Source organism: Amborella trichopoda, chromosome 12 (genome assembly GCF_054954075.1).
Source record: "Amborella trichopoda isolate Santa Cruz 75 chromosome 12, AtrichopodaSantaCruz75HAP2 v2.0, whole genome shotgun sequence".
NCBI lineage: Eukaryota > Viridiplantae > Streptophyta > Magnoliopsida > Amborellales > Amborellaceae > Amborella > Amborella trichopoda.
In genome coordinates, this window is record NC_142347.1 from 47,431,807 (window position 1) to 47,454,357 (window position 22,551).

Consider the following 22,551-nt stretch of genomic DNA (forward strand, 5'->3'; position numbering starts at 1 on the left):
TATATGAGGCGGCAATCTTGTAGGCTCAAGAATGTTACATTGTGTCAGAGAACGTAAAATCTATGCCATACCAATCTCAGATAGATGATGTAGAATCTAAGTACACCTTGTTTAAACATTTTCCTTGAATGGATGAGAATAGGAATCACTTTTTAACATTTTTTTCCTATAGTAGGCTTACAAGAATCCAGCACAAGCCACTGCAATTGATGCTGTCTTACAAGCTTCATTCTTTTTCTAGGTTCATCCACTGGTTTCCAAATTTCTATAACACAGATTAACAGTCTAATGCACGAGAGAGAGAGAGTACAGAGAGGGTGTTCTTTTTTCATTACAGTGCTGGCCGATGAAAGATAATTATAAGACCCCTCAAAGACGGACAACTCTCAGATAACTTTTTGTCAAAGCTCAAAATGCACTGCAAAAAAAACAGTAGCGCTTAGGGCTCCATCGCCCCCCAAAATGAAACCAGGAAAAAGGATTTCAGCTCTACCAGGTCCCAAAAACCCTCTACAGTCTAAGTTGAACGCCATAAAGAGTATGTAACATGAGTACAGGATGATACTCCTTGTCACTCCTTTTCCTCTGACATCATGTCTCAACCATGGGCTCGGGATCCGACAGATCAGTCAGGATTGGTAGCATCCTAGAAGCCTGATGAACTGAATTGAAGAGTGTGTCCTTGATAACCTTGAAACCACACAAACACATCGTATAAGCTTAGCTGAACAGACCAAACAAGTACATTTGACAACCAAAATTCAAATAAGAATGATATCCAAGAAGTGTGTTACCTGTGACATGAGCCCATGAACCTGCTCGACTGTTATTTTCGAGCTGTCACGGGTTATCTTTGCAAGTTGAGAATCATCCTGCAAGACCAACAAATTACAAAGGAAATGTGAAATACGGACAAACTACGAAGACAATCACCCTTGTACAGGAAAGGAAAACACTGCATCTTAAAATTTTTTGCAGGTCCTGATAGTGCATGAGTGATACGATGCCACAGCTCTGAAGTTGTTAAAAGTGAAGCAGTAAGTCAAGAAATTAAATTTTTGTGATGCTTGATAAACATTATTTCTTAAACTTCTATAAGATAGCTCATGATTGAAAAAACATTAGGGAAATTTATCAAAATACCTATGAGAGGTTAACCATCTAACATTTTACCCATATGGCGTGTTTTAATTTCAAAATGCCCATCAAAAGACAAATGATTATAAGTTGGAACAACAGTTGCAAATGTGTAAAATGATAAATGGTTTACCTTTCACGGGTAGTTTGATAAATTGCCCAAACATTATTTACACATGTTCATCAGAGATTTTAAAAGATAAATCCATTAATCACATGTTTCTAAGAAATCCAGTGGATCTAATCTCTTTATGTGAAGTGATATCAAAGGTCTTGCATCAAATTGAAAAGGGCACCCGTCCTTGAAACAGAATTACATGGGCTGACTAACCTCTTTCTTTCGTAGTGGAGGCACAAGGAAAGAACCCATGCGTGAATGGGAAAGGTGATTCTCGGCTTGTTCTAGCTTTTCCGCTGTAAAAAAGAGAAGATGTCCTGTTAATCTGAAGTAGTGTCATTAGTTTTTAAAATTAAGTTAAATGACTTCGTTAATGGTAACTTATGGCAATGCCTAAATACCATATGGTAAATATCAGTGTAACAATAATATTGAAAGAACAAACAAAATTATTTATATAGTTTTTCTGATCAGAAAAACTGAGTTTTCACAAGCATATAGAGACCATATTTCGGGGGGATGGATTTGGTCGAACTGGCATGAAACTGAAAAGTGAAAAACTCACAAATAAACATTTCCATACTTCTGTCTTGGAGCTCTAATTGACAATGCATCAAACACAGCAATATTAATAACCCCCAATGGTTCAAAATAAATTAAAAAAAATGAAAACCATAGTTCCACTCCCAATAGATCTGGTAAAGTTTAATTTGAGGGATGAGTTCAATAGGAAGAAACTGCCAATACTGCATTCATTATTAAATGGAATACTCCATAAGAGCGCTACGGATACACCAAAATTATCCTGTGGAACTAAAACAACTGAAGGTTCTAGAGTGAAATTAATTGGAACACAAATGTGTAAGTAGACCAACTTCCAAGTGTAGCCTTTAACATAATGGATTGAACCCAATTTACTATCTACTCTAATGCTTCCACCTTAACTAAGATGCAACAAACATCCCATGAAATTTCAACAATTATCCATATTCGTTACTTGATGATTGGATCTAACAATATACAAAACTTTTTGAAATACTATTCAAAAATAAAATAAAAATAGTGCAAAAGAATGGCATAACTTGTAAATCTCAAGACTACAAGAAAATTTCTCAAAGCATTAAACACAACAAACAAATAAATAGTGTGATACAATAAAGAAAAATATAACACACCAAGATCTGAAATTTGGCCAGCAACATAATCTCTATTTGCCAGAAGGGGTGAAGACGATAGGGTATTCACCCAATACTTGTTCCATAGAAGATCCAAAAGGTGGGAATCGAGTGAGGACTTGAAGTAGGTGATATCCAATGCATAATACTGCAGAAATCAATAAAATATTTATCAAGATTAAGAATTGATGATGGTACATGCCTATCAAGAAATTCCATCGATCTTTGGACAAACTTTCAGTTATCTCTAATAACTAACACTGCAAAATTTTAAAGAGCAGCATACATCAATGAAGTACTAAAAATACTCACTTTATGAAGAAATGTACCAATCAACAAACAGAATGATAATTAACATACCTGTTTGCAGTGAACACCAAAATCTTCAATCTTATTGAGAGGTATAGTTTGATACTCTGAGACAGGCTCATCACGGGGTTTGTATCCTTCAGGATATGTGCGAAAAGCACCAATCTCAACCTTTCCAGCAGAAACAGTCCTTGTTGGATCTATAACAACTGCCAAAAATGGTTCTTGAAATTGCTGGTTTGTCAGCTGAGTTGACACATCAATGCCAGAAAGCCAGCATCCATAACCTGGATGTGAGTGGTACCATCCAACTGCATTCTCCAAACGTCCAGCCTGTACAAATTGGAATCCCCAAGGAAACCAAATGTTATTGTTCTCGTCCTACAGCGATAAGTGTGGCCTTCGAACCCCAAAAAAAGACGACCATAAAGAAATCTGTGTCACTTTTATAGGGCACAGACGCCTACTTGAGTTATTGCATGCAAAAAACATCTTACACATTGAAAATTCCAATTTCATTCACTATAGGCCAATAGATAAAACTTAACATGTCAACAATACGGAAGTCGCAAAGTTATGGGTAAGATCTTCAATCTGTAAAATATAGACAATTGTAACACAATACAAATGTTTTGTCTTCAAATATCTATGCTTAGGTATTTTGAAGTTAATAGACATTCACACCTACAACAAACAGTTTGTACACAATCATGGAAGATTTATTAGTTTCTCAAACATTTAGGGAGTTCTTTAAACCAAATATGAGGATCGTAAATTTCCCCATGGTATTGTTATGTACAACTGTGATAGTCAATATATTGAACGCAAATGATACTCAAAATGAACGAGTAAATGGCATCAATCAACCTTCAATAAATTCAAGAAAAAATCATGAGGTAAATTGTCCTACTTACATGTTAGCCTGTTCAAAGACTCATCCTATAGTATAGAAAAAAATCACCAGTAATCTAAATTATTATCCATTCCTTTCGTTTATACGAATCTCAGTCACCTATCTTTTCTGCAGTTAGTATTGCTTATAGTACTAGAGAATCTAAAACTCTTAAGCCCACTTATCAATTGACAATTTAATAATCAATATAACTAATAAACGCACACAATGGACTTGACAAATTGCAACATGTGATTCTCGGATTTCAATTAACAGTCTAGTTTTCCATGCATTCTGATGTCAATGTAACAGTAAATTTATTGTTAAAAATCAACACAAATTATCAATTTACTAAATTCCTAGTTTCACATTCAATGAATCGTTCAACAACGTGGTTACCATCACAATAAATTTAACACCATATCAAGTAATTTCCACATCTGATACATTTGCAACTGAACTACTATTTTCACATTCATGGATTCATTTCTATTATGATTATTGAAGACATTCAACACTGTATTGAGCAATTTCCAGTTCTAACACGTTTTCAATTAATTACCAACTTTCACAATAAGTGGTTTGGTTCACCATTATGATTATTGTGTGAATAATTTAATGCCATATCGAGAAACCCCAAATCCTAATCTTCACAGCAACAAAACATAATTCATATAATCAAACATTGAAGCATACAATAACGTATATCTCACAGTGTCATAACACAAAATACCAAATAAAATACTATAAAAAATAAAAATAAAAACTCAAAAGCTTGAAATTTACTCAAATAGAATCACCTGCTTGTTTGTCTGAGAATACTCGACCATGTACTCATAAGCATCCGCCTGAGCATTAACCCTAGTTTCAGTCCCCTCAACTGGGAGAGCAAAGGCATCCATAACAATAATCGTATCACCCTCAATCTTCCCTTGCATCAACCCCATGACTTCAATCGTCCCTCCAGATCGGGCATGGACCACCATTTTCAGCAGAGCTAGCGCTGAAATCTTCACTTTCTTAAAGTAATGGGGATCGGATTGCCATGGCTTCTCTTGCTGAATCTTGGTCAGAGCCGCGTCGTCATAGAAATAGATAGAATCAGAGTCATTGGCGCCAGGAGACTCCATGTTCACAATGTTATTCTCGAGCTCCCATGTTTGTTGAGCCATTCTCGCTGAGTTTGAGGAAGAAGAAGGCTCCATTGCCGAAAATGGCTAAAGGCCAAGATTAGGGTTTAGAGATACAAAATTAGGGTTTTCACAGTGGTAAGATGATGGAGAAACAAGAATCGTTGCAGAAGAAACCCTAGCACTGGCTTACAGGGTTTAGGTGATCAAAATCAGGGCCAGGGTTTGTAATTTAGACTCGGATGGTTCTTTAACATCCCAATGTGGGGAAGGGGTGATCTGATATTGTGAATAGCGTAGTCGCGCTGGATCATATTGTGTAGTCACTCCCTCGGCCCCATTAATAGATGGTGGTTTGGGCTTGCATGGAATGATAAATAGGGATGGTAACGGGTCAGGTATGGGTCGGGTCTGGCTTGACCTGGATCCAGACCCAAATAGTATTCGAATCTAAATTTTGGATTTGGACCCGATTTGTCGGGTCTAAAAGTTGGACCCATACTCGTACCTATTGGGTCCCTCGGTCTTTGGTCGAGTTCATTGCCACCCTCAATGTGAGTTTTTTTTTTTTTAACTTTTATTTTTACTATTGTATTCCCATATTATTGGCAACAAGGTTACAATCACCCGTTATTAGATTTCGAGCCGTCTAATTTATTGTTTAATAGCTAAGATGACTCTGAGTACCTATTATATACAAATTATAATAGGGTTTGAAGTATTTTATCTTCAACAGTTTACAGGTACGGGTCGGATTCAACTGGATCTAGACCTGGACCTGACCCACGGGGTCCAAATGTTGGACCCATACCTAGACTCGTATCGGGTATACCCAGGTTGGGTCTAGGTACATTGCCATTCTTAATGAGAACCAAAAGCGGCCGTTTCCATTTGAAATTAAAAATAAGAGAAATTATCTATAATATTTTTTATAATTATTAATTACAAAAGTGTTTAAAGATTTCCTATTTTTTTCTTTAACTTTTATGCTAATTTTTCTCCAATTTTTCGTGTTATACCAAAATAAACCGCTGGCACACAACATTATGAATCTATTAGATATGTAATGCGTTTGGCACTTCCTAACCTAGAAGGAAGCACCAAAAGGCATTACGGTTTTATTAGATTTAGAGTGGCGCAAAAGGTTTGTTACTCACTCTATAATCCGTTGCAGTGCAAAAAATGCAAAGAGAAATGATGATCGTACCCTTCCAACTTTACCCTTGGGAACTTGGAACCAGAATTTTCAATGAAGAAAAAGTTTCAAGCTCCTAGTCCGAATGTAAGGGGGTAGAACCACTGTTACATCGGCGACTATGAGTGTGGCGGTTGTTTGGTACTTCACTTTAAAATGCTAAGGCTAGACAAGTCAGTGCAATCATTTTCATAAATAAAAGAAGAAAAAATTGCTAAAAACTCTATAGAATGTACTCTCTAGACACTTAACCCTAACCCCAAACTTTTTTCACTTTGTTTTATAAGAAACCAACTTTTATAACTAAAACCTCCCTTATTAAAAAAGTTGTAATTTTTTGACAAAACTACCCCTTCTTGTACCGTCACCGTATGAACGATGGACCCCAATAATACATTCGTTGGATCGCGGTACTTATTTGCTAAACTCATCACATATGCCGGTCTGATTTACTGTAATACCTGATTGCTTATTTAGACAATGATACGTCGGACCGTAGATAACTAACGCCGGACCATAGATTACAAAATGCCAGACCCAGACAACGAATTGCCGGACTTCCTACTCAAGTTAGCAAACCACCGGACCGAAGCTCTACAACGTCGGAATGATTGAGAAAACCACCTGATTGATGCTATAAAAAACCGTACTGATAATCTCGGTAAATAATCGTCAGAGAACAATACATAAAAGGCGGACTATTCGATGACATCGTCGGACTGCTCATAACTAAACCCAGACTAACCTATGCCAGAATGAACATCGTCGGACTACTATGTGATTGTGCCTGGGCGCCATGAATCTAGTAAGATAATCGCCGGACTCCATTGGTGCTTGTGCCGGAATGCCCAAGCATTGCCGGACTTCCCCGTGACTTTGTCGGACGGCCATGAATCCATCCACCAAATCGCCAGATTGCCACGGTTAGAATGCCGAAGGGGAGATGAATCCAGGAAAAATATCAGGTGTGCCATGAATCCAGGAAGCCAATCGTTGAACCCCTACGGCGTCTATGCCGAAGTGCCCACGCTTTGCCGGACTACCTCATGACTCTGCCGGAGTGTCATGACTCTAGGAAATGAACTGCAGGACTGCTGCGGTTACAGTGCTGGAGTGCCGGTGAAGCCAATAACGAGATTGCCGGACTGCCGCATGAATGTGCCGCGGTACCATGAAACTAGGAAGCAAATCGCCAGATTGCAATGGTCAGTGTGCCAGAGTGCCCATAAGCCTAGGAAGCAAATCGCCGGACCCCTGCGGTGACAGTGCCGGAGTGCCGACAAACTTTCGAACTGACGCGTGACTCTGTCAGAGTGCCATGAGTCCAGGAACCAAATCGCCAGATTGCCATGGTGCGTGTGCCGGAGTGCCCATAAGTCCAGGAACCAAATCGCCGGATTGCCATGGTGCGTGTGTCAAAGTGCTGATAATTCCAGGAACCAAATCGCTGGATTGCCATGGTCCGTGTGTCGGAGTGCCCATAAGTCTAGGAACCAAATCTCCGGACCGCTATGCATGAATTGCCGAAACGCTTTTCATGGAGTGTCGGTGCGTGCTATTCAAGTACCGGAGTGCCTTCAGGAAGTGCTGGAGTGCCTTCAGGAAGTGCCAAAGTGCATTTTATAAGTGCTAGCTTGCTATGAATGGTGGTCCAAACTCTTTGCGTTGGGCAATGGATGATCATCTTTATTAGCAAATCTATGGTCCAACATCTTTTTGTTGATCAAATTACTGCGATTAATTATTGAGACAATGAATGATTATCAACCATCAAATGAATATCAAATTGTTGATTATCAACCACCATAGTTTCCATCATCTTAAATTTATCAACCACCATATTTTCTCAATCTTTTCAACCTCATGGCGTATGCTTGGCCAAGTTTCAAAACAGGAACTACATTGATAAACAATACATTGAGCTATTTGCATATTTCATTTAAAAGAATTCTGATATTAGATTTTTCTTCTATTAACATAACGACATCAAAAAGAATGAACATTTCATTAACTTGCTACAATAATAGAGTAGCTTCAATTGTACAAAAATAAATTTAACATATGTCTCAAAAAAAGAAAAAAAATTAACATATGTCTCAAAAAAATGTTCATAACCTTTTTAATTTACATTTTTAGATATCATAAAAAAAGTACATGTCAAAATGAAAAATATATGATATTCACTTTCTTGGCCTCAACCATTTTTTGGGCCAACTTGCAATACCCTTGCCCTTGTCATTTTTGCTCTTTGTTCTCCTCTCATTTTCCTCATCACTGTCGCTCTCTCTTTCCTCATCTTTACCATTTGCATCCTTAGTCTCTCTTTCCTCATCTCCACCATCTTCCTCCTCGGTTTTACTTTCCTCATATCCACTCATCTCCACCATCTAAAGTCCCATCGACACTTGTTCGGAGTTCTCCACCGAAAATACAATAAATTAATTTGCAATCATCCATTTGTTTCTGTCCTGCACAATATTTGTAGTAACTTACATATACAACATATTAAATATTAGCCTTGAACTTGCCATATGCTTATTGTTTTTTAATAACAAATTATATTTTACCAAGAGCTTTGCAAATTTCCTTAAGAGATTTCCTAAGAAATTATACAATGAATAGATGTTGGGGAACTGAATCTAGCTATTATAGAGAATGTCACTTAGAGGGATTGGTCTACATAGAGTAGCCAACCAAAGAGCAAGGCTATTGGGTAGGCTGGGTTTCCCTAAATGATGGAAAGTTGGGGATCTGACACGTTTTGTGCAGTGAAGCATGCTATTATGGTAAACATTACAAAGTATAACAAGATAATAAGATATCAAGGGCAACATTGATTGTCAGCAATAGGGCACTTAATTTCATAAATTGGAAGAGAGCGAGTGATCTAAGATGGTAATGAACCAGAAGCTCTCCGAATCTTAATTGAAAACCATTAGTTATCTTCATTTAGACAGCTAGTCATCCCAAAAAATTACAAAGGAAATAACACTCATTTAACTCCACGAGAATTAGTGAATATAAACAATATTTTTTCCATTAGTTTTTTTAATGATGGCTAAAGCCACATTAGAAATTGAAAAAACAAACACCAAAATTACTAAAAATTCCACTATACCTTTGATAAAATCAGAAAACAGGAAATTGTATAGTGACCAATTTGGTTTGGATAAAATTAGACAGAAAACCAACCATTTTTGTGAGGTAAGTAGCAATAATCAAATACTACATCTTGAAACCCGAAATCAAATAATTGAATTCAAGTTCCAAGCGACTTACCCCAGCAAAAATACAAAAAGTGCACAATGATAAATGACAGACAAAATTCAGAGCAAAAAACAAATTACCTATCCATTCTTTTACTTCATACACCTGAGTTTTGTCTACCATTTATTATAACAAATTAAGAATAAGAAAAATCAATACATCTTTTGAATCACCTATCCATTCTTTCATTTGTCGATGACAAATTAAATACAGCCAATGTAGCTAAATAAAAACCCAACAACAAATTTCAAGGATACGTTTTCATCCACCTTTTGATAAAAAACAACATAAATTTAATTTTCCCTAAATTTAAAGACAATTAACAAGCTTTTGATTTACATTTTTACTTCATATGATTAAGTAAAAGGTTTCCATGCCAAGCCTTAACGACAAAGTTGAAGTTACAACATAAATAGCATTATAAAAATGTTTTAAAGATTTAATTGATCTATTCTTTCATACTTGGTCCTAAAAAATCGAGCTTGACCTGTGATGGGATCAGTGCTCTGTGGGACCTTCATAGAGAGTTGTGGGACCTTCGTGGGGGTGAGAAAAACCTTCATAGAGATTGTGACAAAGTTGTACGACCTTTGACAAAGTTGTATGACCTTTGATTGTAGAGAGAAAAAAAAACGTGATGCTTTGTGAGAGAGTGGGGCCTTCGTAAAAAGAGAGATTGAGAAAGAAGTAGAGTTTTGGCTTAAATAGAGAGAGAAAATAGGGCTAAAAGTAGAGAGAGGGAGAGCAAAAAAATAGGTCAAGAGAGAGAGATAGTGGACCTTGTAGAAAAAGTGGTAGACAAGAACTCACATTTAAAGAGTGAGAAATGAAATGAGGAAAAATCGTGGAATACAAAATGAGAATACCGTGACGAAAGAGAAAGAATGGAAAAAGGCGTAAGGGAAAATGGTGGAGAGAAAAAGGAGAAATACGCTATTGAAGGAAAAGGAAATGGGAAATTTCGTGAAGGTAGGAAAATGAATGGAGCGAAGGTAAAAAACGTAGGGGCGTAGGGTAAAGGTCAAAAAAAAAAAGAAGATAAAAAGTAAATTAAAAACGAGGGGTAATTTTATCATACATTTTATGTTTTTTTAGGTTTGGGGGGTTCCAGTTATAAAAGTTGGTTTTTTATAAAAAAAAGTGAGAAAAATATGAGGGTGGGGGTAGAGTGTCCATAGAGTACATTATAAGGGGTTTTAGAAATTTTCGCAAAAAAATGTTATATTTTTAAGGAAAAGTTTATGTAGAGCTTAGGCTCTAAACAATCAAAGCCTACCTCAAAATTTTCATTAGAAAATGTTGTTTTGATGCCCAAATATCTTCAAATTGATCATCTCGACATCAAGATACATGAACATGAGAAAAAAAAAGATTTCAAGTTTTGGAACTAATGTATACATTTTTGGACCATCAATTTTCAAGACTTCTAAGTTTCAATTGATCTGCTCGATCTACACTATCTTTGCAACATTAAACTTTATACCTAGATATGAAAATATATTTTAAGGATATCACAAAGAATGACCAAAATACCCCTGAAAGATTTAAGGGGTTATCGAAAAATTATTTTTAATATTTTTTATAGGTGCGCCTCAATGAGAAGATAGCACATACTAAATTTCATATTCATACAATTTGTATAAAAAAAGCAAAAAATAAAATACTTTGAGATGTCGGATCTAAGATCAAACGGTGAGTGGGTCTCTTGATCAAAATTGAACGGCTAGATGGTAAGGGAGGATAGAACTTCTATGCCGTACAGGAAGCATAGAAACCTTTCCCTAAATATAAAGGCAAACTAAAAGTTACCAAGAGAAAGATGCGTTATACTATAAATATAATGCAGAATGAACTAAACTAACTATACAAAAAAAGTTTATTAGACTAATTTTTGTGTGTGTGTGTGTGAGAGAGATTTCTACTAGAAATATGTCAACATGTTCAAAACATATTTTGAGCAGGGGTTAATTGAGAGGGGATGCCCTTGGGTTTCATAAGTGTAAATGAAAATGTATCATTGCTGAGAAATTTAAGCACAAATTTAGATAACAAACTTGCATCATCCTGTAAAAGAGGATGAATGCTTGATAAACACTCCACCCACTAATGCATCTTAAGATGTAATCAGCTCAGCAAAAAGAGTGTGACATCCTGATATTTCTTACTCAAAACAAAAAAAAATCGTGAAACCAATGTGCAAAATAGTAAATGACATAAGGCACATGAAAAAATGAATAGGATTATGAGGAAAAAACTACAAAAGGGGTTAAAATTTTCGCATTCTAGTGCGTATAGAGTCGCAACAAAGCCACCAGAATTCTCTTATGCCGATTGACATCCATGGAAGGGTCAAAGGCAACTTGGCGTGCAAAGCAGAAGGTATTCTGTAAAGAGGAATGACAACATATGAGAGAGAAAGAGACACCAAGATTATACAATTAAAAGATACCCAACTATCAAACGGGAATGTGAAATCACCTTCTACCGCTGAAAACTCCATAGGCAGATGAAACAACAGAAGACATAGAAACCCCACTGAAGACCTTTCTCGAATGAGGATGGAGAACTTGACCTACAATTTACACCTTTCATCATTAGCAAAAATGTTACTAAACTTCTTAGCCATCCATTGTCAATTAAAACAAATTCCTTCAAGTTCTTCCACAAAGAGATAATATGAGAAATCAGTAGAGTTCAAAGGAATAGCTCAAACTATAGTATAAAAAGGAAAATTTAGGGAGATATCAGTAAAATGTACCAATGGTCGCAGAATTGCTCCCAAGAATTGAGACTACCGTTGTCATTCTTCTTGATATTCCTAAGTCTTGAGAACTTTCAATAAAATCATTTCGACCATTCCCTTTGGGAGATTGCCTGCATGATTCAGAATGCTCAGAGAGAATTTTGAACCATATTCCTGAGGGAAACATTCTTGGCCATACAACCCATAGAAATATTTCAGCATAAGGGGCAGCATGTAGAAATGAAATGGCTAACTCCATGAGAAAATGAATGGAACTGACTGTCCTGTACAAAATGGTGAAGAAGATATAGAATACTGAGGTGGTGGGCAGGAGAAGCAAGAGGGGAGTAAAGAGAAGGGATCCAACAACATGTTGTTCCACGCTGTAGTTGTAACTGTCTAGTCTTTGCCGAAGAGGGTTCCACTTCCTGCCTCTGCTTGTTCAGAAAAAAAAGCGACTCTTTTAGATGTATGTTCAATTATAAGGTCTAAAACATAATATTTCTCCGTGTCAACATTATATTATTATGTCACTCTACTTCAAACCAGTTTTGATGTAGATGAGAGGCCCAAAAAAAATCTATATCAGTTTCCTTATCCCTAAAATCAATGGTCTAAAAATATTGATCTGAAGTTCCATGAATGCCCGAAAGTGATTGCTACAGGCAAATCAAATCTGGGCTGTCTATTTGAATGGACAGTGGATCGGAGCGGTAGCTCCAAATCGAATCATAAGAAGCCACTTAAAAAACTGTCTTCAAAAGAGAATTGACTTGGAACTCCAAAAATGCTGCAAATATATTGCCAACTCCAATTCACATCTGCACCCTCCATTTGAGTGGAAGGTGAATGTGTAAGGGATTTAGAGTCCTTCTGGAACTCCAAATCAAATATTAATTGCAGGATTATTATTTGGAGGTGATTTGGAATTGTTTGGGTGTCTCACCCACCTATAGTGTCATTTAATGTGGGGTACCAGGCAGGCTAAGCAGGCCATATAGAAACTTTCCCCAAGTTTAAATACAGCTAAACAACTAGAGGTTTCCTTTTAAAGGTTTTCTCTTCCTATCTTCCCTAATTTTATGTAGAGAAGTCACGACAAAGTGACCAAATTAGGACAAGGTTGAGTATACTAATCCGACGTCTTTGAGTCATTGCCATCGATTGAAATGACGTGGTGGCGTGGCAGCGGGACCCAGTAAAATGAGATATGCACCAGAGGTGGATACTCTAGACCACCACCTATAATTTCATTCAATGGTAATCAAAAAATAAACTACAATTGTTTCCAGAATCCATTTGGTTTAATTATATGTTGGGCTGCACGCATCTGAAATTCAGGAGGGGTATAAAATTCCTGAGGCATGACATCTTGGTCAACAAGATTTTCGGATGTTTACACTACCTCCATGTCGCAAGAAAGAAGTTCATTGTAAGTTTGTAACACAGTTATTCCCAAACACCAAACTTGCAAGTTTCAAGGAAAATCAACAACCTGAAGAAATTCAACTCTCACTTGTCCATAGCTATAGAGACCGAAGCCTCAAAAACGCATACCTGAACAGGCGCCATACAGATGCTAAAGCCTGGATTTGTAGAGAATATATGAGCGAAATTAACCAATGAAGAGCCCATATATGCAATGTTGACAGTGACAGCAAGTCAATGCATAATGAAGCAGGAACTGTAACCCCAAAAAGAATCCCAGAAATGGCAAGCACTTTAACAAAGTACGCAAAGAATGAATTCATAAAAAACCAGAGAGTTGACCAGATTTGTATGGCATTTAGAGCAATCATGCCAATCACTTCTGCAAGCTCGGTATTTAATTTAAAACCAGCTGGAACACCCATCAACCACACACAACCCGAGCGTAGCAAACCATTTGTAATATCTCGAACAAGATGGGAAACCCAGAAGCAGATTTCCTCAACATGACCTAGAAGAATGAAACCAACAACATTTCCAAGTAGAACATCAACAATGATGCTTGACCAAACAGAATGCCTGATCAATGAAGCTCGGTGCACATATTCTACACATGATTGAGCCCTGCAAATTTACCAAATCAGTTTGCAAAACGACAGGCAGTAAACAAGGAACCTCATACACTAAACAGAAAAACTATTGAAAATATCATCACAAAGAAAAGGATGTATGTGACACAATCAACTATGATCATGTTCATCATAGTCCAATTAATATGGCAGGGAAAAGTGGGATGCAAAATTAGGATAAAGTCCTGTTTTGAGGTTTCTGCCCCTTCCAATAATTTGCTAGGACCAGTCTTGTAAAAGTCACCGACCTGGAACAGAATTGAATCCGGATCTGGAATTGCCGATGACTGCACCAGTTCTTGGTTGGAATCAGATTTTCAATGTCATTATATATTTCTTATATCGTCAAAGTTGGCTGACCTAGTTGGCTAGCCCACATGGGTATTAAAGGATAGTCAGAGCGCCCTCTTTGTTTCTAAAATAGCTCCAAATTGTTTTTTTTCAACTTAGCTCAACCTTTATTACAAAAAAAAAAGGATGTCTAGAGGGAGAATTGAACCTCATTCCTTTTGGGAGAGGACCTAACATCCTAGCCACAAAGGAATTACTAGAATAGTATTATAAATGATGTATATTGTATATTCTATTCAATGTTTTTGTTTTTTCTCTGTGTCTCTTTCTTTCTGTCTTTGGCCGGATCTCCGATCCGAATCAGGACGTTGGGTGGATGATTCACCCAATCGATCTGATCTTTAAAACACTGGATAGGATAGTAACCATGGTTTCTCAGGGTCCCTTATTCCATAAGGGAATGAAACATAATGAAAATATAGAACTAAAAGGCCCAAGGGATTAACAGTATACCTGAAAGAACTGCCAAGAAGAACAATGGGCCAATAAAGAAGCTGACAACTACGAATATGAACAATTTTCCACGTATGATCAAGTAGCATATTGAGCATCCAATGAAGAAGAGATGGAAAGCAATGGTTAAGAAACCTATTACTACACTGAAGAAGGACGTAATATAAGGTAGAAGCCGATGCTATAGTCATGGCTACTATTTGCCATATAGAAGCAACCATCCTGCAAAGTAAAAAGTAATAGTAGAGTTTACAGCATGAACCTGATTTCCTAGATAAAGAAGAGGCCACAAAATTTAAAAGATACAAAGACATACATGGAGACGGCAATGACATGCACTGATCTAGTTTGGGGAATCACATTTCTCCAAAAGATTGTTTTTGCAGCATGTGAACAATTGAGCGCCGCAATAACAGTATTCTGTAATCAAGAAACAAAATGTAAGCAAAGCCCCGTAAAACACCTATCACCCTCATTGTACCATTGACACAACGTTCACTCAAAGAATCCCACATTTTCTGAAGAAGTATTATATTGACTTGGAACTATCAAAAACTAATATTTATTCATTTCCTTTCTCTCAAAAAAGATCAATTTAAAGCAGCCACACCTGGGGGATTTTAAATCCACAAATTAAGTACCAAGGTTCATAACACACTAACCCCAAACTTTAAAAAGCTAAAATAAATGAAAATAAAATATAACAAATCTCACCAAGTTACAGAATGGTTGCTTTTGATCAAGTTCATCAATCCACCGAGGCTTTTTATGGGAAATCTGACCACTCGGAGAAGCACACAGATGCTCATAGGAGGAAGCCCAAGAGTTCAATGAAAAATGATGGAGACCACAAACAGGTTGCTCATAAATAATTACCTATAACAACAAAGTCAAGGACAATTATTTTAATGAATGACATCCGTAAATAAAGCAAGTACCAAAATATTTGACACTTACATACATGAACATCAGAGACAGACAAGATCCCATTCTTATGCATGTGATGCAACTTAGGAACCCATTGGATCCCATTACAAGCGACTCCTTTGGAGTCATAAAATAGCTGGATCCAATTACCAGTTGTGATTGAAGATTGCCTGTATGGTTCCAAGGATGTATCTAGTATCTGGCAACCACAGTTCCAAGGCATGTTGCATTCAATTGATAACCCTGATTTCCTCGATACTCTTTTGTTGGTTTGTGAATAAAACCCTTCATTCTTTGGATTCCCATTCATATTTTTGAGCACCATGTTGTTGCGCAACTCATTATCTGCCATAAAATGGCCAAGGGTGGAAAATACAAAGTGATCCTGAAGGCATAAAGGCATTTCGCGATTTGTAGAATCAAGAGCCCCCTAAAGAAAGAATTGAAGGCAATCAGATCCGAGGTTAAAGAACTCAAGGTCAAGAAAAAAGTCAGTGAGCTTTTCATTTTATATACTTTTCCATGTGAAACAACCTAAAAAATAGAAAAACTCTGAAAATAAAAGGCATTAAAATGTTTCATAGTAAATTAAATGATTTATACATGATTTTTGTGCACTATAGGTATGTATAACTGAGGATTGCAGAGGAAATTACGCATACCAAAAATAGAGAAAAAATTACTGATAAGTTGCTGAGAAGTCAGAATTCTATTTTCAACCCATCTTGGTTTATATTGGACGACTCTGATTTTTTTAACATGGATGAGAACCATGCACACAATTTATGTTTTTGTCAGACATGAGCAATGTGCATTATAGTGGCTTTGCTAACTGGATATGTCCCTCAGAAATAAAATGCCCTAAAGATTTTATGAAGAAGTGCAGGTCAATACAATAAATGCTTAAGTGAATGACCAATGCGCACCACTCCCTTTCTATAATTAAACACTGAGTGTCTTTCACAATTAGCATAAGCAGTAATTCATTTGCCAAAATATAGCACTAGGATATATAACGATATCAAGTTGAACATCCTAGCAGAGAGATAGGAAATATCCAACTATATCATAGTTAGAAAGCAGAGCTTAAAACAACAGGCAACAAAATAGCGGTTTGTCATAAGGAATGTAAAGTTCTTGTGATCTTTTGTTTTCATTGCAGTACACTTACTCATATTATGGTCTTTCAAGGCGTTAAAGAAGTACTATTCTCACAAAAGATGATCTTCATGTTGGATTCTCTCATGATTTGAATTCCAAGAAAGAAAGGACACCTTCCTCATATCAGTGCCGAATTGAGATGTCAATTACTTCTCCAAAATAAAGGTAACACTCAATGCACTTTGCTTAAAATCCTTTTGCGTTTTAGCAATAGAATTGATTCACTGCTACTTTGCATGCATTTCTCTCTCAATGAGTTTCATTAGAATTCATCAATTGGGTCCATTTGAGCTTTTAACTTGAAAATCACATACACAGTCAATAGAAAAAGGACCAATACACCCTAACCTAACACAAGCACTGAGTTCCATAGGGCTAACCCTGCTTATACGTCAATCCATTCGATGGACTCTGGATTCAAGCCATTTAATGGACTCTGGATTCCACAGATAAAGACGCTAATATTATGAAACTAAAAGCCGCAATTCCACGCCATTCGAGAATCCTAGAATTCCAGGCTGTTTGAGTAACAATCTACGTAAAGGGTCTATATGAGATACAGAAGAAAAAAAAGGGGGCAGAGGGGGGGGGGGGGGGGGGGGGGTGAGAGAGAGAGAGTAAAAGCTCAAAATAGAATCATTTTCCTTTACCAAACGATCAATAGCAAACATGGAAAGTAGGAATATTTTTAATTCTATGAAAAAATTAAAATATGAAGAGAAACACTAGAAAATACAATCCCCTGCCCTATAAATAACACCAATGTGGGTTTGATGCCCTAGCCATTCATGTGATTATTCACTCAAAATCCGTGATTTTTTGCTATCAGCTACTACACATTTAAAGATAAAAAAACATGGAACTTTTTAGAGAGAGAGGATCCAAAAATTGGGTGTGATTAATTACCTGGAAGTAAGATTTAGAGAGAGAAAATGAGTGGGGAGGAACTCCGGTTGCGACCACAATGTCGAGGGAATTGGAAAAGGGGGAAGGAATGAACCATCCAAACAATAACATTGACTTGGGTTTTTTGCATGAAAGGCTTCTTGGCCACCACACCCTGCATTTCTCTCTCGCCATATCTTTCTTCTCTGCGATCATGTCTCAGTCCATGTCTCTCTGCGCTCTTGTCTCAGTCCATGTCACTGTAATTTTGTGACTCAATCTCCATTAAAAACCCTCATCTCTCTCTCTCCCTCGGATTGGAGAAAACAAGGCGGGAAGGCACGCGGAGGGAGAGGGAGAGGGAGAGAGGGTTTCTTTCTCTAATGAAGTGAAAAAGAACCTTCAAGTCGAGCAGTCCATAAACGGCTCATTTTTCAATTTGGTTACGAGCACGTATACTTTGTTCCCGCGGGAGCATGTACCCGGCAACGTATACAGGGGCTAGCGCACTCCGAAAATGGATGTGAGCTAACGCAACGGGGCTTTCGCGGTAGCTAGCGCACATTGGGACATCAGAACCAAAGTGGTGCTCTCCCACAAGCACCACGGGACCAGAGCAATGTCTACTCTCTCATTCAAACACCTAGTTGGGAGATTTTTCTTTTTTTTTTTTTAAAAAAAATCAGTGGGGGTTATAGCCCAGTCCATTTTTGGAAAGAGTGAATTTTTTTTGGAAGTATTAGTGAGAATGAATTTAAAGTTTTTTTATACTTAGATCTTGCCCTTCAAATTAGGATCGTCTTGTTCAATTTTGACACAATATTTTTTCTAGCACATTGAGAGTTTATTTCGGAATTATTTATTTATTTATTTGAAATTAGTCTATGGGTTGAACCCAAAATTTGAGTTCCTAAAATTATTCCTGTATTGAATTTAGTGGAAGGAGTAAATAAATAGTGTATTTCTATAAAGCATAAAATCTTTTGGCTTTGATCTGAGAGTCGCAAAGGACTCGTTAGAGTCCACGCGAGAATCGATCATCCCGTGTCGATTTTAGTAAAATAATTTAATTTGGCCGGCGGCGATTCTACAAATAACTACGCCATGAACCGACGATTATGACGTCATTAGTAGTGAGTCGGTGAGTTGGGCAGAGGGGTAACGTACCTCACAACACAACACGTGACAGATTTGAGCGAAGGAGACTCTCACGTGTGGTGATTTGGGTGGAGAAACTCTCACGTGGACCTTGGAGGACAAATGCGCATATGAAGTGAGGTACGTCACACGGATCCAATCCAACATTCAGTTAAAGAGAGAGAAAGAGACAAAAGTAGAGAGAGAAAAATGAAAGAGATGCAAAAAAAACCCTAATCAATTATTTCTTCGGTTTGACCTTATCTTAGAAGGAAGTAGTAATGACGGCATCCACAGGCGACATGAGAGGGCTGAGCTATTTTCCATGAAACTAACTCAGATCTGATCTCAAGGTTCTAATTTCTCTGTAAACTAACTCAAATCTGATCTCAAGGTGCTAATTTCTCTGTAAATTTCTCTTTTTTGGATAATTTTAGTATCGTTCTCTTTTGTATTTGACGTGCATTGTTTAGATGAATGCCTTCTCTGTCTCTAAGTTGGTACATTGCACTGAAAGTTAGGCTTTATATTTCGTTTTACTTGGTGACATTTTTGTTTAACTTTTCTTTTTCTTTATTCTGTCTTACAAGGGGTTTTAGGTTTCTTGAGTTGCTTTAGGAGTCAAGTTTTGTTGCTTCTTTAAAATTAAGTTTGCACCAGATTTTAGATCCATTTATGAGCACAATATATTTTTTTGCCATGTTGATTTTTGCATTTTTTTTTATGGATTTTTGGTTGAACTTGAATTTTTGCATGAAGTTAATGGTGTCAATTGTTGGTAGAATATGACATTATTATGTCATTCTTCTTAATGCTTACTCAATTTTTTTATTTTTTTAATTTTTTTTGGAATTCTTTTGCTTCTCCTTTGGTTTATTTTCCATTGCTCAACAGACGAAGTCCATTAATGTTTTTGGATATTCGTTATTTTGAGAGAGTTTTTGAGTCTCTCTCACTATCGTTCTGTGATTCACATGTACGTGTAAGTCCATTAATATTTTTGGATATTCATCATTTTGTGAGAGTTTTTGGGTCTCTCTCTCTCTCTTTCAGTGATTCACATGTAGGTGTAAGTGCAACACAAGAGTGTCCATAGTGTTCGTCAGTCCTATAATGCTATGTGCTAAGGGAAACAATTGAAATTTACCAGGTATCAATTTTCTATCGTGTAGTATCTTTGATTTTCCATTTTATCTATTTGTTAAGTGAATCCAATTGTGTTGATCTTTTGTTGAAGTAACTCGAATATTTAAGTTGACGTTTCCCTCTTTTTTCTTTCCTTTTATCTCGTTTATTGAATGTGGTATATTTTGAATTTTTTTTTTTTTTTTTTATACAGGAAAAGAACATCTCAATATTCGCATGTTGATGAAAAAAATGAAAGTTAATAATGTAGTACCTCAATTTCTTATTGGATTCTTGAAACCCAACATTTATAATGAATTTTAATAATTTTTTTGGATTTTTTTTAAGGTTTAATCCGATCGATTCAGTTGATTCTCGATCCAGATCGCTGATTCACCGATTTGGATGGGTTTTTGGGATGCCTGATCCGGGGCATCGATCCATTTTTTAAACCACTGCTTTAAACCAAGCAAAACCTGTTCAAAAAAAGAAAAGAAAAAAAACAGAAGTAGGGCCGACAATGGGTTCAGGACGCATTCTAGACCTGATAAGTCGACCCGACCGAAGTTCGATTTTGGACCTAGACATACATAGTCCAACTTTAGAAACATAAACTTGAGAGTTCCGTTAGGCCTAGTTCCGAGTCATAGGATCTTTTTCATGATTCGTTTCGTACAGATCTAAATGCTCTTGCATTTTATATTATAATTTGCATTTTTGAATTTTTTTTAGTTTTTTTATCGATGTTAGAATTCGTGGGAGCATACATGCACATACATTGAATGGAGAATGGAGAGAGAAGAAGATAAAACACAACATTTATGTGGTTCAGGCCGAAACCTTGTGCTTGCGGATCCAAAATCCAATTGACTACATCTTCACTATTTTTGGATGAATGTTTACATCCAGAAGTATCCCTATTTATAAAAGATAATCACACAATTAGAGAAGATAAATATGGTTTAATAACTTGATGACTATGTAACTTTGACTTGATCTCTTATTATCTTCTAGATACCTAATCTTACCAAGAGATATATACACAGACTTCTATAATGATGTATATCAATATGAACTCGAAATATCAATATTTTAACACTCCCCCTCAAACTCAAGATGCTTTGACACAAAACAGCTGGCGTTTGAATAATAAGATGCATAAAAGAACTGAGTTTGATTTTCAGGTCTTCAAAATTTCTAGGATCGAGTAACGAAAAACTAGATCAGTAGACATGATCAAATAACATAAAGAAATTCGATCATCTCACATGATTGAGCAACGCAAAACTCAATCATTCAATAAGATTGAGTAACGGTAAACTCAATTATTGAAACATAGGCATCTGGAACAAACATGATCGAGTAAGCTCGATCATCACACATGATGGAGTAACGGAAAACTCCATCATCAAACATGATCAAGTAACAAAAAACTTGATCATAAACCAGGATCGAGAAATTCGATTGTCACATAGGATGGAGTAAACAAAAACTCCATCATCAAACAGGATCAAGTAACAGAAAGCTTGATTATCAACCAGAATCGAAAAATTTGATCATCAAACATGAGGCACTTGGAAGAACCAATAGTTCATATAGAACTCAAGCAACAACTCCAGGGTCGTCATCGGTGTCGGTGCTGCTCCGGTTTTGAGCATAAGGTCCACTCTCATCAATCACAACCTGCACAATGTTGGTCACAACTTGCTTACTCTAGAAAACAGAAACATCAGCACCAGCACCAACAAACAATATAATTGTCTCTTTTTGTTTCATCAAACACACTTTCCCTCTCTCTCTCTCTCTCTCTCTAACTTTTCTTCTTGTTACTGCAACGAAAAGCTCTTTAACGGCAACCAGAGGCAGAGGAGCAACAAGACCTCTTGGAAACTCTCTTTCTCTCTCTATCTTGATGTTTGCTTTCTGATATTCTTTGCGTAGCTAAGGAACACACTCGAAATTCGTGACTTCTATTACAAAAGTCTTAAAGTTACTGACAATGAGATTCAAACGACACCCTGGGCAGTGATTTTAGATAAAGTTGTTGAACTTCAAAGCTCACAATAACTCTGTGTGGTGAAGGATCTCTGAGCACACGATATGGTCATGAGGATTATGCGCACGGAGAAGGGCGTGCTAGCTGTGCCAATCAAACTCTTTTTCCTTCTCACTTTAACCTTCTGAGATTTTCTTTTACCCTATTCAAATTTCCCCTTCTCACACCTCCATGAAAAGATGGGGTAACCTCCTCGGCCACATCAATTGCACCTTTATCTGAGGCGGCAACTACAGGCCCTGCTCCAGTCCTCTTCTGACCTTGCTTTCTGAGCAAGAGCACGTAACTCTTGCTCCTTCATATTCTTCTTGTTGAGCAAGAGCTCCCTTTGTAACTTAGACCTCATCTCTACAGTCCTCTCTGTGTCGTATTTGCTATTTCTTCTTCTTCCTCATCCTTCTTTTCCTCATCATTCATCAACTTTGAGAGCAAG

At 36.9% G+C, this 22,551-nt stretch overlaps 2 protein-coding genes across 6 annotated transcripts; both read right to left on the reverse strand.

Moving 5' to 3' along the window:
- Positions 1-129: 129 nt before the first annotated feature.
- On the reverse strand, positions 130-5,013 carry LOC18435568 (COP9 signalosome complex subunit 5b). The gene is made up of 6 exons (XM_006845611.4): positions 4,432-5,013; positions 2,791-3,072; positions 2,431-2,578; positions 1,469-1,551; positions 795-872; positions 130-690 (listed from the first exon to the last, which is right to left on the reverse strand). The coding sequence occupies exons 1-6, from the start codon at positions 4,834-4,836 to the stop codon at positions 592-594; spliced, it is 1,095 nt and encodes a 364-aa protein (XP_006845674.1). The 5' UTR covers positions 4,837-5,013; the 3' UTR covers positions 130-591.
- Positions 5,014-11,330: 6,317 nt separating this feature from the next.
- On the reverse strand, positions 11,331-18,190 carry LOC18435571 (N-acetylglucosaminyl transferase component family protein / Gpi1 family protein). 5 transcript variants are annotated; one of them, XM_088852972.1, is made up of 9 exons: positions 17,822-18,190; positions 15,905-16,184; positions 15,542-15,703; positions 15,144-15,247; positions 14,828-15,049; positions 13,524-14,018; positions 11,982-12,400; positions 11,702-11,795; positions 11,331-11,607 (listed from the first exon to the last, which is right to left on the reverse strand). In XM_088852972.1, coding segments are annotated over exons 4-9 (1,350 nt in total). In that variant the 5' UTR covers positions 15,146-15,247; positions 15,542-15,703; positions 15,905-16,184; positions 17,822-18,190; the 3' UTR covers positions 11,331-11,489. The 5 variants fall into 5 exon arrangements, with proteins under 5 accessions (XP_088709098.1, XP_006845677.1, XP_020523688.2 ...); XM_006845614.4 differs by having other exon boundaries at positions 15,789-16,184; XM_020668029.2 differs by having other exon boundaries at positions 15,785-16,184.
- Positions 18,191-22,551: the final 4,361 nt, after the last annotated feature.